At 40.1% G+C, this 20,318-nt stretch overlaps 1 protein-coding gene across 2 annotated transcripts; it reads left to right on the top strand.

The window, feature by feature from the left end:
- The first annotated feature begins 16,784 nt into the window (after positions 1-16,784).
- Positions 16,785-19,231, top strand: LOC120108369 (F-box protein At4g18380-like). Of its 2 annotated transcripts, none has more exons than XM_039121956.1 (2): positions 16,785-17,108; positions 17,764-19,231. In XM_039121956.1, the coding sequence occupies exon 2, from the start codon at positions 17,861-17,863 to the stop codon at positions 18,923-18,925; it is 1,065 nt and encodes a 354-aa protein (XP_038977884.1). In that variant the 5' UTR covers positions 16,785-17,108; positions 17,764-17,860; the 3' UTR covers positions 18,926-19,231. The 2 variants fall into 2 exon arrangements, with proteins under 2 accessions (XP_038977884.1, XP_038977883.1); XM_039121955.1 differs by having other exon boundaries at positions 16,788-17,108; positions 17,679-19,231.
- The last annotated feature ends 1,087 nt before the right edge of the window (positions 19,232-20,318 follow it).

The raw sequence follows: 20,318 nt of genomic DNA, 5'->3' as shown, positions 1-20,318 counted from the left end.
AGGGTGTCACTGTACCCAAACTTGAAAAGAATTGGGATGACAATGACTTTAGGAAGGCACAACTCAATGCCAAAGCAATGAATGTGCTTTAATGTGCATTAGATAGAAATGAATTCAATAGAGTCTCTACTTACAATTCTGCAAAAGAGATTTGGGATAGACTTGAAGTGACCCATGAGGGCACGAATCAAGTCAAAGAATCCAAAATAAATATATTAGTTCATAAGTATGAATTATTTAAGATGGATTCTAATGAAACAATCACTTACATGTTCACTAGATTTACTGATATTGTCAATGGCCTAAAAAGCCTTGGCAAAAATTATACTAACAGTGAACTTGTCAGGAAGATTCTTCGCTGTCTACCAAGGTCATGGGAAGCCAAGGTGACGGCAATCCAAGAAGCTAAGGACTTGAACAAGCTTCCACTTGAGGAGCTTCTTGGATCCCTAATGACGCACGAGCTCACAATGAAACAACACAGCGAAGAAGAGTCCTCCCACAAGAAAAAGGTAATAGCCCTCAAATCTGTTTCTACTAATAAAGACTTATCTTGCAGCAGCAGCAGTGAAGAGGAAGACAATGAGGGAGATGATGATGAGGCTCTTCTCGTGCGTAAGTTCAGAAGATTCATCAACCGAAAGAAGTCCTCACATCAAAGGAGAGGCCCCTCAAATTTCTATCACAAGGATAAAGGTAAGGAAAGAGAAAATGAGGGGATTGGATGTTATGAGTGTAAAAAGCCGGGGCACTTCAGAGCTGAGTGTCCTTTGCTGAAGAAGGGGAGCAAGTACAAGAAGGAGAAAGTCCTCGTCTCCACCCTATCGGACTCCGACACATCATCATCATCATCGGATGAAGAACAAGAAGAAAAGGCCAATCTGTGTTTTATGGCTAACGACAATGAGGTAACATCCGGAACACATTTAGATTTTACTTTCGATGAATTATATGATGCCTTCAATGAATTAATGGATGAGTACAAGACAATAAACCTTAAAAACAAAGAATTAAAACTAACTAACCAAACTCAACTCCGTAAGTATGATACATTAGTTAAGGAAAAAGATATTATTGTTAAAGAAAATTCAGAACTTAAGACAAGCAATCAAATCTTAATTCAAAAGACTAATACCTTAACTAAAGATAACGATAGGCTGAACAAAGAAATATTAGAACTTAAAAACAATAATCATATCATAAAAGAGAGTCTCACAAAAGACCTAAATAATCTAAAAACAGAAAAACAAAAATTGACACTAGAACTTGAAAAGTACAAATCTTTTGTAGAAAAATTTACATATAGCTCAGAAAAATTAGAGATGATACTTAATAGTCAACGAGCTGTATTCAATAGAACTGGTTTAGGGTATAAACCTAAAAATAAGCAAAAACTCCTTAGTAATTTCTTTGTTAAAGCTGGCGAAAGTAAAACTAAGAAAATAACATGTTTTTGCTGTGGAACATTAGGACATAAAGCAAATGTGTGTGATTATAGAAAAGGAAAAACTAAAAGAAGAATTAAAAGGATTTGGGTTCCAAAAGGAACCAACATTACTAACCATGAAGGACCCAAGAAAACTTGGGTACCTAAAATTGTATGATTTGCTTGTGTAGGAGTGTCTTGCAACCAAGGTCGACAAAAATTGTTGGTACTTGGATAGTGGCTACTCAAGACACATGACGGGTGACAAGGATCAATTCTTCACCCTTGAGCCTAAGAAGGGAGGTGCTGTGACATTTGGAGACAATAACCAAGGTCACATTATTGGTATAGATAAAGTACAAATTATCCCTTCAACCTTTATTGATAATGTTCGATATGTTGATGGTCTTAAGCATAATCTACTTAGCATTAGTCAATTATGTAATAGAGGTTTTGATGTTTTGTTCAAACCAACCTTATGCATCATAACCAACTCAAATGACAATAGTTTAGTTTTTAAAGAAATAAGACGTGGGAATGTGTATGTAGTAGACCTTGAGGATCTAGCCAAACATAACCCATGTTTAGTTGTTAATGAAACTAAGGATAATGATGCTAGTTGGTTATGGCACCGTAAGTTAGGTCATGCAAGCATGGACACAATATCAAAGCTAGTTAAAAGAGATTCCGTGATAGGTTTGCCAAAACTAAAGTTTGAAAAGAATAAAATATGTGGAGCTTGTCAATATGGCAAACAATCAAGGAACTCCTTTAAATCAATAAATTATGTCTCTACCTCTAGACCTCTAGAACTACTACACATGGATCTATTCGGACCAACTAGAACCACAAGTCTAGGTGGAAATAAATATGGTCTAGTTATTGTAGATGATTATTCTAGATACACTTGGGTCATGTTCTTAGCTCATAAAGATCAAGCATTTTCAGTCTTTAAGAAATTTCATAAGGAAGTAACAAATGCTAGAGATACTTCAGTCATAGCTATTAGAAGTGACCATGGAACTGAATTTGAAAATCACTTATTTGATGAGTTTTGTAGTAAAAAGGGGATAACTCATAACTTTTCTGCACCTAGGACACCATAACAAAATGGAGTTGTGGAAAGAAAAAATAGAACTCTAGAGAAAATGGCTAGAACCATGTTATGTGAAAGTAACCTCCCTAAGTACTTTTGGGGAGAAGCCATCAATACCTCTTGTCATATATTAAATAGAGTTTTATTGAGACCCATTATAAAGAAAACACCTTATGAACTTTGGAAAAACAGAAAACCAAAAGTGAACTACTTTCATGTCTTTGGATGTAGGTGTTTTGTTCATAATAATGGAAAAGATAATCTAGGAAAATTTGACTCCAAATCTGATGAGGGTATATTTTTGGGGTACTCTACAACTAGTAAAGCCTATAGAGTTTTCAATAAAAGAACCCTAGTTATAGAAGAATCTATACATGTTGTTTTTGATGATTCTAGTGATACCTCTTCTAGTAAGAAAGTTAATCTTGATGATGATGCTGAAATTCTTGAAGAAAAGATTGATGAGATGACATTACAAGATAATGAACAAAAATTACTTGGAAATGCATCATCAAGTCAAGAGGCTATTATGGATCATGGGCTAACTAAGGCTTGGAGGTATGCTCACGGGCATCCTAAGGAATTAATTTTAGATGATCCATCTCAACCTGTTAGGACTAGAGCATCTCTTAGGAACCTAAATAATCATCTTGCTTTTGTCTCACATTTTGAAACCAAACACATAGAAGAAGCTGAAAAAGATGTAAATTGGATAAATGCAATGCAAGAAGAATTAAACCAATTTACTAGAAACAAGGTATGGAACCTAGTTGAACGACCCTCTGAATATTCAATTATAGGTACCAAATGGATATATAAAAATAAACTTGATGAAAATGGAATTGTAATTAGGAATAAGGCTAGACTAGTAGCAAAGGGCTATAATCAAGAAGAAGGTATAGATTTTAATGAAACCTTTGCTCCTGTAGCTAGACTTGAGGCAATTAGACTATTACTAGCATTTGCATGCTCTAAGGATTTCAAATTATTTCAAATGGATGTAAAAAGTGCATTTCTAAATGGGTATATTAATGAGGAGGTGTATGTAGAACAACCTCCTGGTTTTGAAAATCATCAATACCCTAATCATGTGTACAAATTGAACAAAGCACTTTATGGTTTGAAACAAGCGCCTAGAGCATGGTATGAAAGACTTAGCAAATTTCTACTAGATCATGAGTTCTCTAGGGGAAATGTAGATACAACACTGTTTTTAAAGAAGAAAAATAAAGATATGTTAGTAGTGCAGATTTATGTTGATGATATTATTTTCGGTGCTACTAACAATCGCCTCTGCGAAGAATTTACTGACTTGATGCAGGGTGAGTTTGAAATGAGCATGATGGGAGAGCTGAACTATTTCCTCGGGCTTCAAATCAAACAATCCAAAGAGGGGATCTTCATCAATCAAGCTAAATACATCAAGGAGATGATTAAGAAGTTTGATATGGAGGGAAACAAGTCAATCAGCACACCCATGAGCTCATCATGCAAACTAGACCAAGATGAATCAGGTAAATCTGTAGATCAAAAGATGTATAGAGGTATGATAGGATCCTTATTGTATCTCACTGCAAGTAGACCTGATATCATGTTTAGTGTATGCATGTGTGCTAGATATCAGTCTAATCCTAAGAAATCTCATCTAATTGCAGTAAAAAGAATCTTTAAATACCTAATAGGAACAAAAAGTATAGGTTTATGGTATTCTAAAGAATCTAGTCTGAACTTAATAGGATACACAGATTCAGACTTTGCTGGTTGTAAACTTGATAGAAAAAGCACCAGCGGGTCATGTCAATTCCTAGGAGAAAATTTAATTTCATGGTTTAGCAAAAAACAAAACTCGATTGCACTATCTACTGCTGAAGCTGAATATGTTGCTGCCGAGAGTTGTTGTGCTCAAATCATGTGGATTAAACAACAATTGGAAGACTATGGCATTAAACAAGATAAAATTCTCATTAATTGTGATAATACAAGTGCCATTAATCTAACTAAAAATCCAATTCAGCATTCAAGAACTAAACATATTGAGATAAGACATCACTTCATAAGAGATCATGTACTGAATGGTGATGTGACACTTCAATTTGTTTGCACTGATGATCAATTAGCTGATATCTTCACAAAACCCTTGAGTGAAGAGAGATTTAGTGTGCTTAGGAGAGGATTAGGAGTGATTGATCCATCCTAGTGATGTTCTCCTCTAGTTCATTGATTTTGATGATTAGGTTGTGTTAATTATGGAGTTTCTCATCTATGATCATCAAATCAGATCACAACTTAGTGATTGTCCCTTGGTAGATACGAAAATAGCATGATTTTTAAGTGCGTACCAGAGTTCGAGTCGACTCGGATATGTTTCAGAGTCGGCTCATGAAGGGGAGTCGACTCGCACATATTTTGGAGTCGACTCGAGGTCGAGTCGACTCGCGACTTACTGGAGTCGACTCGCGGTCGGGATCCGAGTTTTTAACCCTAATCCAAGCGTTTGATCAACACTTCTATTCATCGCCTCCACTGTTCACAAAACCCTAGAGCCGTCTCCTACATCGTCTCCGACCTCCGTTAGGGTTGTTCCGTCGACCTTCTTCCATCCATTAGGGTTTTACCCCATTTCTAGGTCGACCATGCCTCGTAAATCCGTTGTCCCAAGCCGGAAGAGGCCCCAACCCGCGACCGGTGCCGAGCGACGGTCCAAAGCTCGGAACGATCCCGTGAGGCCACAACCTCCGGCTCGTTCCCCGCCGAGGCTGGTTCCCTCGCGACCGTGCGCCGGGAAGGCGGTTTCCACCGGGAGATTCGTCAACTTCGACTATCTCTCCCGGGAGGGCTTCACCATAGGAGATAGATTGAGGGCCCAAGGTTTAGAGTTCTTTTGTTCATTGGATCTCCCCACATACCTAGGTCTAGTTAGGGAGTTCTATGGAACAGTGCATAGGGGCAATGGGGGGATACAGGAAACCGTAGCGGGTGTCCCTCTATTCATTTCTGAGGATTTCATAGCATAAATCCTACATCTTGCCCAAGTTGGGGTATTTCCTACACACCCAGATGATAGGACTGAGGCCCTCACGGCCATTTTAGGGAGTCCACCCCAGTCCCCACTCGATGAGGTGTCCGCTAGTTCACTATCAGTTGAGATGCGGCTCCTCTTGAGTATCATCTCTAGGACCCTCTTCCTGAAGACCGGCCGCTTCGATTTTGTGTCTGAGAGGGACCTAGCCCTTATGTTCTACATCCTTCAGGATACTCCAATTAACTTCCCCAAACTCATTTACAGATACCTATGTGAGCCACTAGATAGACCTAGGCTCACCCTTCCTTATGGGATGCTATACACTCTTATCTTTAGGGAGTCTGAGATCCCCATTCCTGAGGGGGAACCCTCTCGCGCACTATGATGGACAGATCGCATGAGTGAGGGAACCTTTCACAGGATGGGTTTTCATAAGGTAGAGGAAACCTGGGTTAGGAAACCATCCTCCTCCACACCTACCACTAGACGCTCCCCCAGTCCTGATCCAGATTCAGACTTTCCTACCTTTCCCTCCACCTCAGCACCCTCCACCTCAGCCGGACCCTCCTCCTCAGCTCCACCCACTCAGCCGATGGAGGTCTGGATTTCTCCTGAGCAGCTCCGGGAGTTGCGGCAGGAGATTGTACGAGATCTTCAGGACGATCTTCTGAGAGAGCTCAGAGGTCCAGCCCCTGCCCCCTCTTTTGCATTAGTTCCCTCCCTATCAGCCGTGACCGAGATGACGGCTCATCTGAGGGAGGAGATCTTCAATGTCAGAAGCCTGATACAAGCCCAATTCTCCAACATGAGCGATGTCACAAGCAACACACGGAAAATGCGAGATGACATCAGACACGACATGGGCAGCCTGAATCAGGGGGCGGAGCGCTTGGCAAATGTCGTGATTGCCAAGTTGGACACATTCCAGCAGACTCTGACCGAGCTATCCACGACGCACAGTAGGGCCACCTCGGCCATTATCACCCAGCTAGAGAACGTCACGAACGCGGTCAGTCTCCTAATGGAACAATCCAGACTGAGGGGAGGAGCCACATCCTCGAGGAAGCCCTAGCTTATTTTGTTTATTTTGACATGTATTTACTGCTTTACTTATTGTATTCACAAATATACTTACATATACATCAATACAATGAGTAGACAATTTTCTTCAATATTGTGCACATTGATCTCTACTTGCTTGTGTGTTCTGCTTACTTCCTTTTTGATGCAATGACAAAAAGGGGAAGAAATATATTTAATAGATATGTAAAAGGAATCAATGAAAATCAATAAAAAGAAAATTTTTATAACACACAAGAATTTGTTCTTAGTGGATTCGATACCTCGAGGCTCATTATCTCTCTGTTGGGGCTCCTAATGGAGTAATCTCCAGAATCTATTCAAGGGATATTCGGAGATTAGTTGAATCATACTTAAGAACAAATTGGCAGATTTTTCCTCTAAAAACCAAAAATTTAAGTTTAAATTCTGAGAATCAAAACTAAGTTGAATGCATGTGTTGAGGGGGAGAATCTGAATTTTTAAGAAAGCAAAATCATTAAATATATATAAGCCAAACAATTGATTGCATGATATGAAGGCTTATATAATTCCAAATGAAAGGGGGAGCCTTAACTTCAAAATTTATTGTTTCACACCTTTCAGGTTTGGATAAATTAAATAACCAGACATTTGAATTCATTTTAAAATTTAACTATAAATCTCATTGTTTGTTGAGCGAGTCACTTTACATATACTCAATGTTTTGTCATCATCAAAAAGGGAGAGATTGTGGAGTGATTGATTATAACCCTATTTGATTTTGATGAGCTCAAAGCATTTGAGTATATCTTATGTTTACTAATGAATTCAATCTAGTGTTTCAGTGATATCCTTGTAAATTTATGGCTAAGTGTCTCTAGATTTGGTTCAAGACAATTTGGATAAGTTAAGAAGTCAAGATGAACCAAAGTCTGAGACTCGAGTCGACTCCGGGATATTACGAGTCGACTCCAAGCGTATCAGAAGCACTGGCATAGGCTCGAGTCGACTCCGGAACATTACGAGTCGACTCCGACTGAGAACAGACAGACGAACAGAAAGATACAACTCAAAACCTGTCAGCGAGTCGACTCCTGAAGAGCGCGAGTCGACTCCGATGCTTGCCGAGTCGACTCCAGAGTAGTATGAGTCGACTCCAGGGAGTTACAGACAGAAAGACAGAGAAGGTATTTTGGACCCTGAGAGCCGAGTCGACTCCTGAGGAACTCGAGTCGACTCCGATGGTTGGCAGGTCGATTCCAAAGGAAGCGATAGTCGACTCTCAGTGAAATACAAGGCAAAAGTCAGAGAGCAACTTTCGGACACTGAGAGCCGAGTCGACTCCCGCAAAGCCCAAGTCGACTCCGAGACAGCGCGACCCTAAAAAGACAGAAGACAGTATTGTTGTCTCTGAGACGCGAGTCGACTCCAAGACAGTTCGAGTCGACTCCAAGGCAGCGCTACTCCAAAAAGACAGAAGACTGTTTTTCGGATACTGAGAGCCGAGTCGACTCCGGAACAGTTCGAGTCGACTCCAAGACTGCACGAGCCAAAAGACAGAAGATCGGGAGTTCGGGCTCTGAGCGCCGAGTCGACTCTCAGAATTTTTGAGTCGACTCGAGTGAGTGAAGTTGAAGAATATCTCTATGAATTCCTTGGAATGAGCCGACTCCAAAAGTGCAAGGTCAGCTCCAGATTTTGGCGAGTCGACTCCGGGTTAAGTCGAGTCGACTCCCAGTCGAGAAGAGCACTTTAATTCAAATCCGGAACAGTTGCCGAGCCGACTCCAGAAAAGTATGAGTCGACTCCTACTGCAGCCGAGTCGACTCCAGATCGTGCGAGTCGACTCCGATCCCAACGGAAACATTGTCAGGATGTGCAGAATATGCAGAACGGCTAGTAAAGTGTGTCTAACGGCTAGTTTCCGTGGGGAATGGCTTAAATAGCCACAGAGGACTGTAGCAAGGTAGAGAAGTAACATTCCTTTCAAAGAAAACACAATAACTTCATCTGCCAAAGGGATTTCAACGGAAAAGAAGGAAGAGAGCCATTAACTCCATTCAACCAACTCTTCCCAGCATTAAAGAAGTCTCCTTCTGCCTTCAAGTCTTCAAGACATTCAAGAGGAGACCCAGAGTTCAAGAAGCCCTCCTCCTAATCGTCATAAAATAGTTTGAGGGCTCTTAACTTCTCTATTGTTTATATTACTGAATATCTGCTTTCCTAGAAGCTCTACTTTTTTCTCTTTGTTCTTTCTTTTCATTTGGTTCTTACTTGATTCAATCAGGGGATTGAATCAAGGGTATATAGGTTTGTTGGTGAGCCTAGGTTGAAACCAACGTGTAAGGGTTCGATTGTGATCCCGGAAAAACAATCGGGGTGGTTCTAGTCGGTGAGCCTGGAAAAACCGACCGAGTTCGTTGTGACCTCGTAAAACAACAAGTTTGGTTGTGAGCTTGTAAAACAACCGGCTGTAATCCGAGAGGTTATAGTGAATTCCCAAGTGAGGCTTGGGGAGTGGACGTAGGAGCAAGGGTTAGCTCCGAACCACTATAAAATCATTGTGTTTGTGATTGCATTTGTCTCTCTTACTTTCATTACATTCACTGCACATAGCATCTAATTAATTAACTTGCAAAAAGTATTAATTAGTTATCCACAAATATTTTAATTGCAATAATTATTTTAAAACCCAATTCACCCCCCCTCTTGGGTTGTCTATCTGGGCAACAATTTGCAACTTCGTCCCTTCCTACTTTAGAGAGGATAACCCAATAATTTTGTCTTACCATTGCCTGTTTGCTCCATTTCCTTGTCTTTGAGATAAGTGACACATGGCCTATTGCCTATTGACAATAGTAATACATCCTTTTTTCTTCAAAAAGATGGTGATGTGGTGGACAATGAGCCTGATTACATGGCATAATTGGATTCATCCAACTCAAAACTGATGAGGCATTCTACATAACTAAACTAGGCCTACCTCGACCGATTTAAGAGCCGAGATGAGCAGAACAAAAGTGACCACCCTTTGAGGTCACATGTCACCCAATATAAAGTCTAACAGTTTGGACATCTAGTCGTTTATCTCGGAATCCATCCTATGCCGGTCTAAGCCTTATCACCTTGGGCAGCAGCTCCTTGCCTTATGCGGAAATGAGCTCCCTCTATTACACCCAAAATTAAAGATTGCTATAATAGCTTTAAGTGGTTACATCGCATCTCAAGATGGTTACAACACAATCTTGGATGGTTACATATGTCCTCCGATGGTAATCGTACAACTCCAGTCCGTTACAGCACAATCCTTAGCCGATCCCGGATCGTGTGGCTATATATATAGTCCTAGAGTCTTTTCATGAAAACTACGACCATGATACAACACTACTATATTAAAAGTCTCTTATTCGTCTCTCCTCCCATTATTCAAACCCTTTCTCTCTAACTTAAGCATCGAAAGGCTTGCTTAGAGCCCACTTCAGCAAGTTCTCTGACCTGTTGCTATTTTGCAGATCGACGGAGGAGATCCATATCAGCAGTCCAAAGATCGACAACAATAGATGGGGATAGGGAAAGTCTCATACTAATTATCCAATTTTGAATAAAGAAGTGGCCTAGTAAGAATATGAACAGCCCTCCTCCCCTAGTTCCCTCCCACCAGTTGCCTTGTTACTTCTGATTGAAGTATCTATGCTTCTAGGTAAAGAGTTCTTCTCACATGACTTGTTCAAAAGAGAGCCACAAATCTTAGGATCAACTCAAGATGACAACCATCACCTTTTTTCCTATGCAATAGATCCTAAAAGGTAGGTTATCAAGAAAATGACTACCTCTATTGGAAGAGCCTAGGTGCCTCAATAGTAACAAAAGTGCTGGTACTAGTGGTGGTCCAAATGTATATAACCATAAAGTCATGCCAGTCCGCAGTTGGGCTGTGGCGAGTTGCTTAATCCATTTCCATTGGAATGTATCAAGGTTCGCATTGAATGATTTGGAAGGCAAAGTTTTATTTGATTCCTGTGCTTAGAGCGGAAAAGCTATGCTGATGCTGATTGGGTTGGTGATGGAAATCTAATCCATTAGAATAGAAAGGTGTGTCGGCTCAGATGCTCCAATGAATCTAGTGGCTCTAAGATAAGCTTGCTGATGTGGATGATGGTTGGATCCATGTAGGCATCTTACCATCTACCTGAAAGCGATCCTTGAATGCCAAATTTCCACAAATCTTCATAGCCATTCCTATCATATTGATGAGAATAATGATATCTTTTTATAGTCTCCATCGATATCTTTCAATGGGACAGAGTGCAACCTAGACTTTGACCTGGAGAATTTGGAGCTAAATGGGTCAAAGAATTAGGTACCAAATGCCCAAGAATTTCTGTCGCTGTAGACAGATGCAAAGTTGCTAAACTTTTTTGGGTGAGACAATGCTGCTGGACACTTTTTTTTTTCTTTTCTTTTCTTTTCTTTTCTTTTCTTTTTGTGCTGAAGCGGGCATTTCATACATAATGTTGCTAGACTTCAAGGAAAGAAATGGTGAAATAAGGAAGCAAGCTATCAAAGATCGTCGCATGAATTATTTCCATACGATCAGCATGCACAAGAGAAAGATTTTACCTCTTTTAAATTTTAAACTTCATTTTCCATCCTTCTCTAAAAGCAGTGGACCATATAGGGCTCCCAGAAGAAAATCTCCCAGTTCGCTTAGCCTGCATGCAACTCAGATCATTCAAAACATATTTTCTTGTTGATTGTGTTAAAAAAAACAAAAAACAAGAACAAAAGATGATTGAATCAGATCAGATCAAATAGAAACCTATTTATATGTCTCTGTTGCATCAAGCCATCTAAAAATCACTAGCTTTTAGGAATTTTTTTCTTTTGGTGCAACACTAGCTTTTAGGTTTACTAGCTTGAGTTTTCAGTTATATAGGACTTATCCCACATTTATATTGTACAATAGCATGATAATTTTGTTGGAGGGTTGTCCTGCTCCGAATCATCCACCAAGACAGAAGGATAGAATTATCGAGATTAAAATATATGAAGAGATAAAACTGAAAAGAAAAGAATTAAGATATTAAAATAAGCATTCACTGTGCACTCTCACCAAAGGGCTATAGCACCGGTTTCTATCTGAGACTCTGAGACTAAGATTGTTCTTATTTTTACTCCAAGGCACTTCAGAGCCAACTTAACAAGGCTCAGCCATTCATATAGATAGACTATCTGAGGCTGAGACTAGGACTGTAGTTATAAGTACTCGAAAACTATGACTCTCAAAAGTAATCAAAGCAGACAAATTCAACACATAGAGATAGCAAGACTGTCAATGTTCTGTGTACATCATTGTGTGGTATGTACAGATGACTCTGATCTTATTATGCGGAGTTCTAAGTAGGTAAGCACTCCATGAAACAACTTCTCCCAAGCTTATTCCTTCTAATGTATGTCATGATGGAGTCAACAGTAACCAAACTTCCTTTCAGCATCGATTTCATCGTCACTGTGCTAAGGTTCCATCAAATATTCAATTGATGCCATTGAATATCCAGCCAGCGACCAAATCCGACAATCTGTTATTGTTGCAGTAACAATGAAGGTATTTGTATTATCGATCTTCATGCATAGATTGGAGACCTTGTCAAAACTAAACTGCATATTAATTTGATTGAATTCAGAGCCCATGGGAAACCAAAGCCGCAATAATACATACTCCTTGCGCCTCTACATGGTCTGTTTGATCTCTACACTTGTAATACCAAATACCTGTTTGTATATGACTTTGCATGGAGATAGAACTAATTTCCTTATTTCTTTCTCAAGCAAGACTAAGATTAATCTCTTCACATACGTAAAAACTTCCAACTCCTTAATCTCTAGAGCAGCTTCAAAACTAGTCTACTCTTTTACCTCTTACATTATCATGACATTTAACAACACTACAAGAAAATTGGGCATTAGCGACGCTTTTTTTGGCCTTTAGCGACGCTTTTAAGCGTCGGTAAAAACCATCCCGACGCTTTCCTAAGCGTCGGTAAAGCGTCGCCTATGCTACAGTGGGGAAAATATTTTCCGACGCTTTCAAAAGCGTCGGAAATTAGCGACGCTTTTTAGCGTCGTTAAATGTGATTTTAAGCGTCGTTATAATATTATTTTTTTAAAATAAAATTTCGTGATTTTAACGACACTTTAAAGCGTCGTTAGAATATTATTTTTTTAAAAAAAAAAATTAATTCATCCAATCACATAAAATATATATGACTCCAGAATCACATGGTAACTGCATAATATAATTCATCCAATCGCTAAAATATATACTAGTGGTTGCAGCATAACAATTTCAGCTCTAATTATGAAGCAACCACATATTTTTTGACTACAATTGGGCACAATACAACAGCCATGGATGGTGTCTCCAACATAACTGACATGGAACAAGGAGACAGACTGAAAAAGGGATAGGCAGTGGATAAGATGACACCAAATAGTACATGTTCTTAGGAATTTACACTACTGAAATGACAGGAAGTTGGATAATAATAATATGGAGATGATTCTGAAAATTGATTAGCATGTCATGAACAATAAAAATGGATAAAAGAATATAATGAGGATATGAACCGAAACACAGCTTCTTTAAGAAATGAGCACTTGGCTTCTGTACAGGAAAGAGTCTCTCTTCAATTGATGATTAATTTTATAGATCTCAAACTACTTTTCTTCTTCTGGTGGCAATGTTGGACTCTTTGAGCACAAGCTGATACTGTGAAGCTCTTTCATCCTCTCCATGGGGTTGCACAAACCTGAGAAATTTAACTAATTTGGTCATTCAGTTGAAAGAAATTTTCTATAGTTGGGCATGTACAAACCGAATGTGAATACTAGAAGGTTGTCCGCTGATGGCACCACGCTGACAGTGTTCAATGAACTAATTTATTATGACAAATGATCTAACTGTTGGATCTCTCAGATATTTTTCACATTGAATCAAATAACAAGCAAGAAATTAATGACAAACATGCTAAATCTAAGAACTGAGTTAAAATGTGTAGTATTGTCGGTACATGAATGCATCGGGCTTTTGTTATATAGGGCATACATGCAAAAATTTCAATGCAATCAAATGACAAGTGCTTTCTTTTCCTTTTTTGATTTCTTATACAAGGGATATTTATAGTTCTTTCTTTGTGTGCCAAAAATAATCCATAATGAATGCCTTTTGAAATAACATTGATTAAGATGATTAATAGGATAACGGTGAGATCTAGAAAGAGTTAATTTATGTCTGTTTATGTTGAGTTGAATATACAAGTTATAAATATAATGAGCAGCAATATCCAAAATTTTGGGAAATAGACTGAGCTCTAATTATGAAGCATTTGATAAGAGTGTGTTCCTCCACAACACACTCTTATCCCACTAAATTCCAAGAAAGAATGCAGCATTACAGTTCAGATCACCAAATCCCGCAAAAAGACCACCAAATAAGGCAAAAGATAGAACCATTATCACATAGAGATCTAAGGAAACTATCTCAGCAAGAATCCACAGTTCAGATGAGCAAATCGGCCAAAATAACCACCAAACGAATGGAGAAAAGAGAGAGAATCACAAGAAAGAAAGCCAACAAAAGTATCTACTCCGTACCTGCCCTGACCCCCGGACGCGCCGGCCTTCTTCAAACCCTTCTTCTTGACGATGAAGCTGGCGCCGATGAATAAGCTCCAGGACAGCGCGAGGATGAGGCCCTTGATGTTGTCGGCGGACATCCCGGTGTAGGACTCCACCCAGCTCCTCCCCGACGCCGCCCCCGGCGCCATCGCGGAGAAACCCTATCGATCCGGACGCTACCTCGAGATCCCCACCGCCCGTCCCACGGCGTCGCCCATGGCGGCGGCAGCGGCAGCGGCTTGTCAGCGGGAAGGGAAAGCACCCGCGCCGCTAGATTTCGGGACGTAGGGGACTGCGCACGCGGCGGAGAGTCGGCGGCGGGGTGGATCCGTGGTTGCGGTGGGTCGTCGCCGTCGGTCGCCTCGGTCTTGTCGGAGATCTAGCGGCAGTGGGCGAAGAACTCGCGGAGAGAAGCGAGAAGACGCACAATGAGGAGGTAAGCGGAGAAAGAAAGTAGAAGGTTTGCCGGGGGGTGAATGGAAATATGATAGGGGAAGGAGAGGGGAAGAAGATCCCAAACCTGGCCAACGGAGAGGGGGAGAAGGAGAAGGAGATGCGGCGGAGGAACACGATTTGGGATCGTTCGTCGGAGGAGATTGGCTGAGATCGGTGAAAAGGGCTGAGGACGGAGAGGGTCGGTCGCCGTGAGTTAGGGATTTAGGGCTGTGGGCTATGGAGGGAGGGGGTCGATGGGGTTTTGTGGAGGGGAGGAGTGAAGTCTGACGACGCTTATAAGCGTCGTCGTATTTTTTTCCTACGCCGACGCGTACAAGCGTCGGCGGAACCTTTTTTACCGACACTTTAAACAAGCGTCGGCGGTTACCGTTGCAAGAAAAAAATTTGCCGACGCTTTTTTGTAGCGTCGGCAATATAGAGTCGCCAAAACCCTTTACTGTTGTAGTGCAAGCATCCATTATGCCCTGTAAGGTAGCTTTATAAGCCATACTTATATGATTTGACCCATTAAGGCCGGCCTTTATTTTTTCCATCATGGTATTGGATATTGATTATTATATGTTTTCCCATCACATAGATGTATGCCTTGATGTATTTTATAATGTATATTGCAATTTCTGTAGGCATCTGCCTTTATATATTGTCATCTATCCGGCCATCTTTACAAAGTTTGAACATTTTCTAGTAATTTTGCTTGTCTATTTTTGGATTTCACAGCAAGTTCACAAATATATTGATTCATATCGGACTATATCTTAATTCTTGGAGATTCTTTAGCTTCTAGCATCTGCTTAGCTGCTTAAGCATTTCTCACCTGAGTCTCAAAGGATGCCTGCCTAAGACTAGCTAAGCATTTTGAGAATAATGGGTCTGTCAAAGTGATGGTAGCTTGATATGTTAATCAAAAATATTAAGAACTTTAGGACTTAATCTATTTTTTGAAGTGAAAGGGCTTAGATTTTTCCTTATGGCTGGTTGATAACCTATTATATCTCATAGTTGTCAGTCAAAAATACGAAGTATAAGTAAATTCTCCCATTCATTGGAGTTTCCCTCCTTTCTCTCCCATGCCTCTCTCACGGCCCCTCTCTCTCTTCCTCCATCTGCATAAGAAAGATAAGGATTTCAATTATCATCATCCCTCTCTACCTTTTACACACATCCTAAGTGATCGAAATATGATTCCAAGCTGCTTACCTATTCGACATTAATTTAGATTCTTTTTAATTATTCAGCTAACTAGTTAATATATGAAATAGCTATTTTATCATTTACAGCTCTAAGAATAGAGATTTCATTTAAAGCATTACTGCTAATCAAAAAAATGCATTAAAGGAAAACTTGAATACTAATCATAAGCATTCACTATTTTCATCATGAAAGATATGAATAAAATTGTATGCTTCCGTCATTATACAAAGAAGTGATTGATAAAAAAGAAAAATATAGGTTTTATAGGCATTATTTCTGGATATTTTTTTTTGAAAATAAGGTACTTTTTCATTATTTGGAATGGTTCTTATGATACTATCATTGGATAATGTTGAAAGGTCATATGTGATAACTTTGAAGTTATAACTTTAAATCAATTCTTAAGCCTGCTATAATATGTTGTATTTATTTTAGTAAGTGACAATTTGAAAATGGTTACAAGTAACTTGATCTAGCAGTACAAGCGGCAACAATGTTATAAATTTTCATAGCATTTGAAAATGCTCCTTGCTCGATCCCAATAAACATTTGATGCATCAGCTAATTCGACTCTTATCGTATATGAACAGAAACAATTGACCCATTTTCATAAAAAAAATAAAAAAATATGTAAATTTATATCTCAAAAATAACTCTTATCAAAACCTAAAAATAGGTTCTCTTTGTTCAAGCTTAAAGAGCTGAATTTTGTATTAGTTGGCAAGCTGCACTTCCGTTTTATATTTCTATCAATTCTTGCAAAGTCGGGCGAGGGGCAGTTATGATCCCTGAAACTGCTTTCTTTACGGCGTCAGCGGCCACTACCTCTAGTTTGGGAATGAAAACTAACGGCGCCGCAAACACCGCCTCGATTTATATCTAAATCCGCGACCCGAGACGAGCAACCAACTCTTGCCCCGAGATCTCTCCCCATCGTGATTAAGATCGAGATCGATCGACGAAACCCTAATCTGTCCCGATATCTCTCCCCCTTGGAAACCCGAATTCGCCATCAGATTCGCTTCATTACCTTCCGAGTTTGTCGGAGGTCAGCGGACCGGCAGCGAAACCCTCGTCTTCGATTCGAGAGGATTGAGGCCCCGGAAGGAGGTGGAGGACGGGGAAGTGGTTTTCTCGTCGGATGGGAGTGGATTCGTGGCGAAAGATTGGATTTTGAGGCGAAACGGACGGACTTTTAGGTAATTTCTTTTCACTTCGTTGATGATTCTTTGTGACATTTGGTTGGGGATTGTGAGATGATGGTGGTGTTTATGATGATTTTATGTTGATTTTTGAGGGTAAAATTAGTTCTTTGAATGATTTAGAAATGCTTATTTGATGCTACTTTTTTAAGGGTTTTTTTTCTTAATTTTTTCCTCATCTGATGTCCTGGAGATGCTATTTTGGAGGAGTTCCTCAATCTAGTATTTTCAAGGATTTTGTTTCTAAGTAGTTTCTAAAACTTTTGCTCCGCGACGCTGGATTGAAACGCTCGCTGTTGGTTTCTAATTCTAGGGTGTTGAAGATTATAAGTTTTTAGAAAAGGAATTTCAATACTTTTGGATCGAAAACACTGTATTAGAGCGCTCGATAGTGGTTTCTGTCGTTGAAAATTTAGTACTATGAACTCAAAAAAAGTTCTACACTTGAAATTGTTGAAGAGGAAATAACTGTTTTGTTTTTAAATATCATGCTAATGTGCGTAGGTTTTATTCTAACCCATCAACTTTTGCTTCTCTTTAATTCTTCCGGATCTTTGAATTCTGTAGGTTGGGGGCGTTTCAGCTTCTCGTTTGCAGAATTCTCTTCTATTTATTAGTAAAAATCCTATATTTTTTCTTTGGGTGTTCGAAGCTTTAACATCTTGGGAAAGAAAGGGATCCCGAAGCTGATCTTATTGAAGTTTATGAGAGAGAGCAAAATTCCCATTTGAGAACTTGATCTAGAGAAGATGCAGTCCAACACCAGAATTCATTCCGACCCATACCTCAGCGAGGACCATTTTGATCAGATACCCGACTCTCTGGTGCTCCTCATCTTCAACAAGCTAGCAGATGTTCGGTCCCTTGGCCGCTGCTCTGCTGTCTCAAAGCGCTTCAATTCCCTCGTCCCCCTCGTCCATGATGTCTATGTTAGGATTGACCGTGTTGTTACTGTTGATGGTGATCCCAACGACCCCCTAAACCTATCTTCTCCGAAACCCCGAAACCTCCTGTCCCAGCTCCTGAAGCTCATGCTCTTCACTATTCTCAAACCCTTCCACCACCTTCAGAACCCCAATGGTGGGAACAAATCCTTCCTTCCCCAACTATCCCACCACTCACCTGCCCAGGTCCTGAAGAACTTCACCGACATTCGCAACCTTAGGATTGAACTCCCTGCCGGTGATGTCGGAACGGAAGATGGGGTCCTTTTGAAATGGAAGGCAGAATTTGGCAGCACTCTCCAGAACTGTGTCATATTGGGGGGCACTCGGATGGACCGCAAACCAGCTTCGTCCAATCAGGAGCAGTCGGCGGAAGACAATGGGAGTATACCTGAGTCGTTCTATACAAATGGAGGTTTAAAATTGCGTGTTGTTTGGACAATCAGCTCTTTGATTGCTGCATCAACAAGGCATTACCTTCTTTGCCAGATAATCAAGGATCACCCGACATTGAGGAGCTTGGTTTTGACAGATGCTGATGGGCAAGGGACACTAACCATGGGGTTAGAGCAGCTGAGGGAGTTCAGAGAAAAGCCATTGGCAGCCTCTGCATCATCAAGTAGGACTCAGGTGCCGGCATCCAACATGAAGTTGAGGTATGCTCCATACTTGGAGCTCCCCGAGGGAATGGGAATGCAGGGTGCTACACTAGTGGCAATCAAGCCTGCTGGAGAGGGCAGCAGTGGCAGCAATAGCAGCAGGAAGGAGGCAGAGGCATTTGTTTCTGGGGCCTTTGACGGACCATTCAAGGTGGCAGTGAAGGCATTGTTGAAGCGGCGCACCTACCTTTTAGAGATGAATGGTTTCTAGATCATTTAGCATCATGGCTGAGTTCTCTTGCCACGTCCTCTGATGGTTCATAGTTTGCCTCTTTTTATGGAACCATTTGCAGACTGCTACATCTACAGAGTTGAGGTCTTTACTGGCCATCTTCTGTTAACGATCTCTTACCTTTTTCCTAGAATCTGTACAGTAATAATATCTGGTCTATCTATGAGCTATATGACATAAGAAGGTAATTTCCATGTATTTTTCTATGTTCATGAAATGTGCTATTGCTTCTTGCGAAAAAGCAATCACAATATCTGTTTCTTATGCGGTGTTTGGTTTTCTCTCTGCTTCAGCATATTATCTTGTTCATTTTTTTCCTGCTTTTGATAGTGAGATGCAAAGCAAAATAATTATCAGGGTAATACAATTGCTCCATGTTATTGCCAAAACAATCTCTCAGCTCACTGGGAACATCAGTGCACTATTATAATAAGTACTGGAGTGTTTGCTTGTAAAAAGTAACTAATTACTTCTTGTTAGATCAGCTCATTCAACTCCCTTTTCCACTTCATCCTTCAAGGCTATAGTTTCTTTCTGTAATTCTGTCATGGAAATGCATGAATCAGCCAATTGAGTTCTATCTGACGATGCTCCCTTTGTGTCTGAAGTGTATGTGAGACCTGGAATATGCGTGGAGAACTTGGAAAATAAAATACATTTTCTCTGTGCATGGTAATATAAGATGCTTTTGTTTTCTGTGACAGCATGCTCTTTCTTTACTGTAATATATAGAGGCTTACTTTTAGGGAGTCTAGTTTTGTATGCCCAATTTTCAGAGCTCTCTCTATATATAATATATTTATACAGTAATCAATGTTACATGATGGGATTTAAGCTGCTATTTGGTCTTCACCACCTCGCGCACAGCCAGTAGTTTTATGCTGATTATGGAGCTTTACATTGCTATTTGGTTTCACGGTTGGTAAAATTTATTTTGATAGAGCCGTGGGCATTAATGTTATAATGACAATTAGACTATCAGTCTAGTGTTTTTCCCCGCTCTAGAGATGTGTTTGAAGTAGTTTCTTTGTGGCACATGATGGGGCTTACATTGCCATTTGGTTTCCAATCATCTTATGCGCCACAGCTGGTAGCATTTATGTTGATAGAGTCATGCATTTGTTGGCACTAGTTTGTAATGAGAATTAGACTATGAGCAGTGTTTAAGGTTTCTTTCTGCCCTTCCCTGAGAAATGTGTTTAAGTAGCTCCTTGTGTTACAGTATAAACCTTACATTGCCATTTGGTTTCCAATCATCTTATGTACTACAGCTGGTAACATAGATGTTCATGGTCATGCGTTTGCTGGTATTGGTGTTGCAATGACGGTTAGAGCACGGTTTGCTTGTTCTGAAGCAACATATATTTCTAGA

Source organism: Phoenix dactylifera, unplaced genomic scaffold (genome assembly GCF_009389715.1).
Source record: "Phoenix dactylifera cultivar Barhee BC4 unplaced genomic scaffold, palm_55x_up_171113_PBpolish2nd_filt_p 001297F, whole genome shotgun sequence".
NCBI classification, from domain to species: domain Eukaryota; kingdom Viridiplantae; phylum Streptophyta; class Magnoliopsida; order Arecales; family Arecaceae; genus Phoenix; species Phoenix dactylifera.
This window is presented reverse-complemented; position numbering and strand designations above follow the sequence as displayed.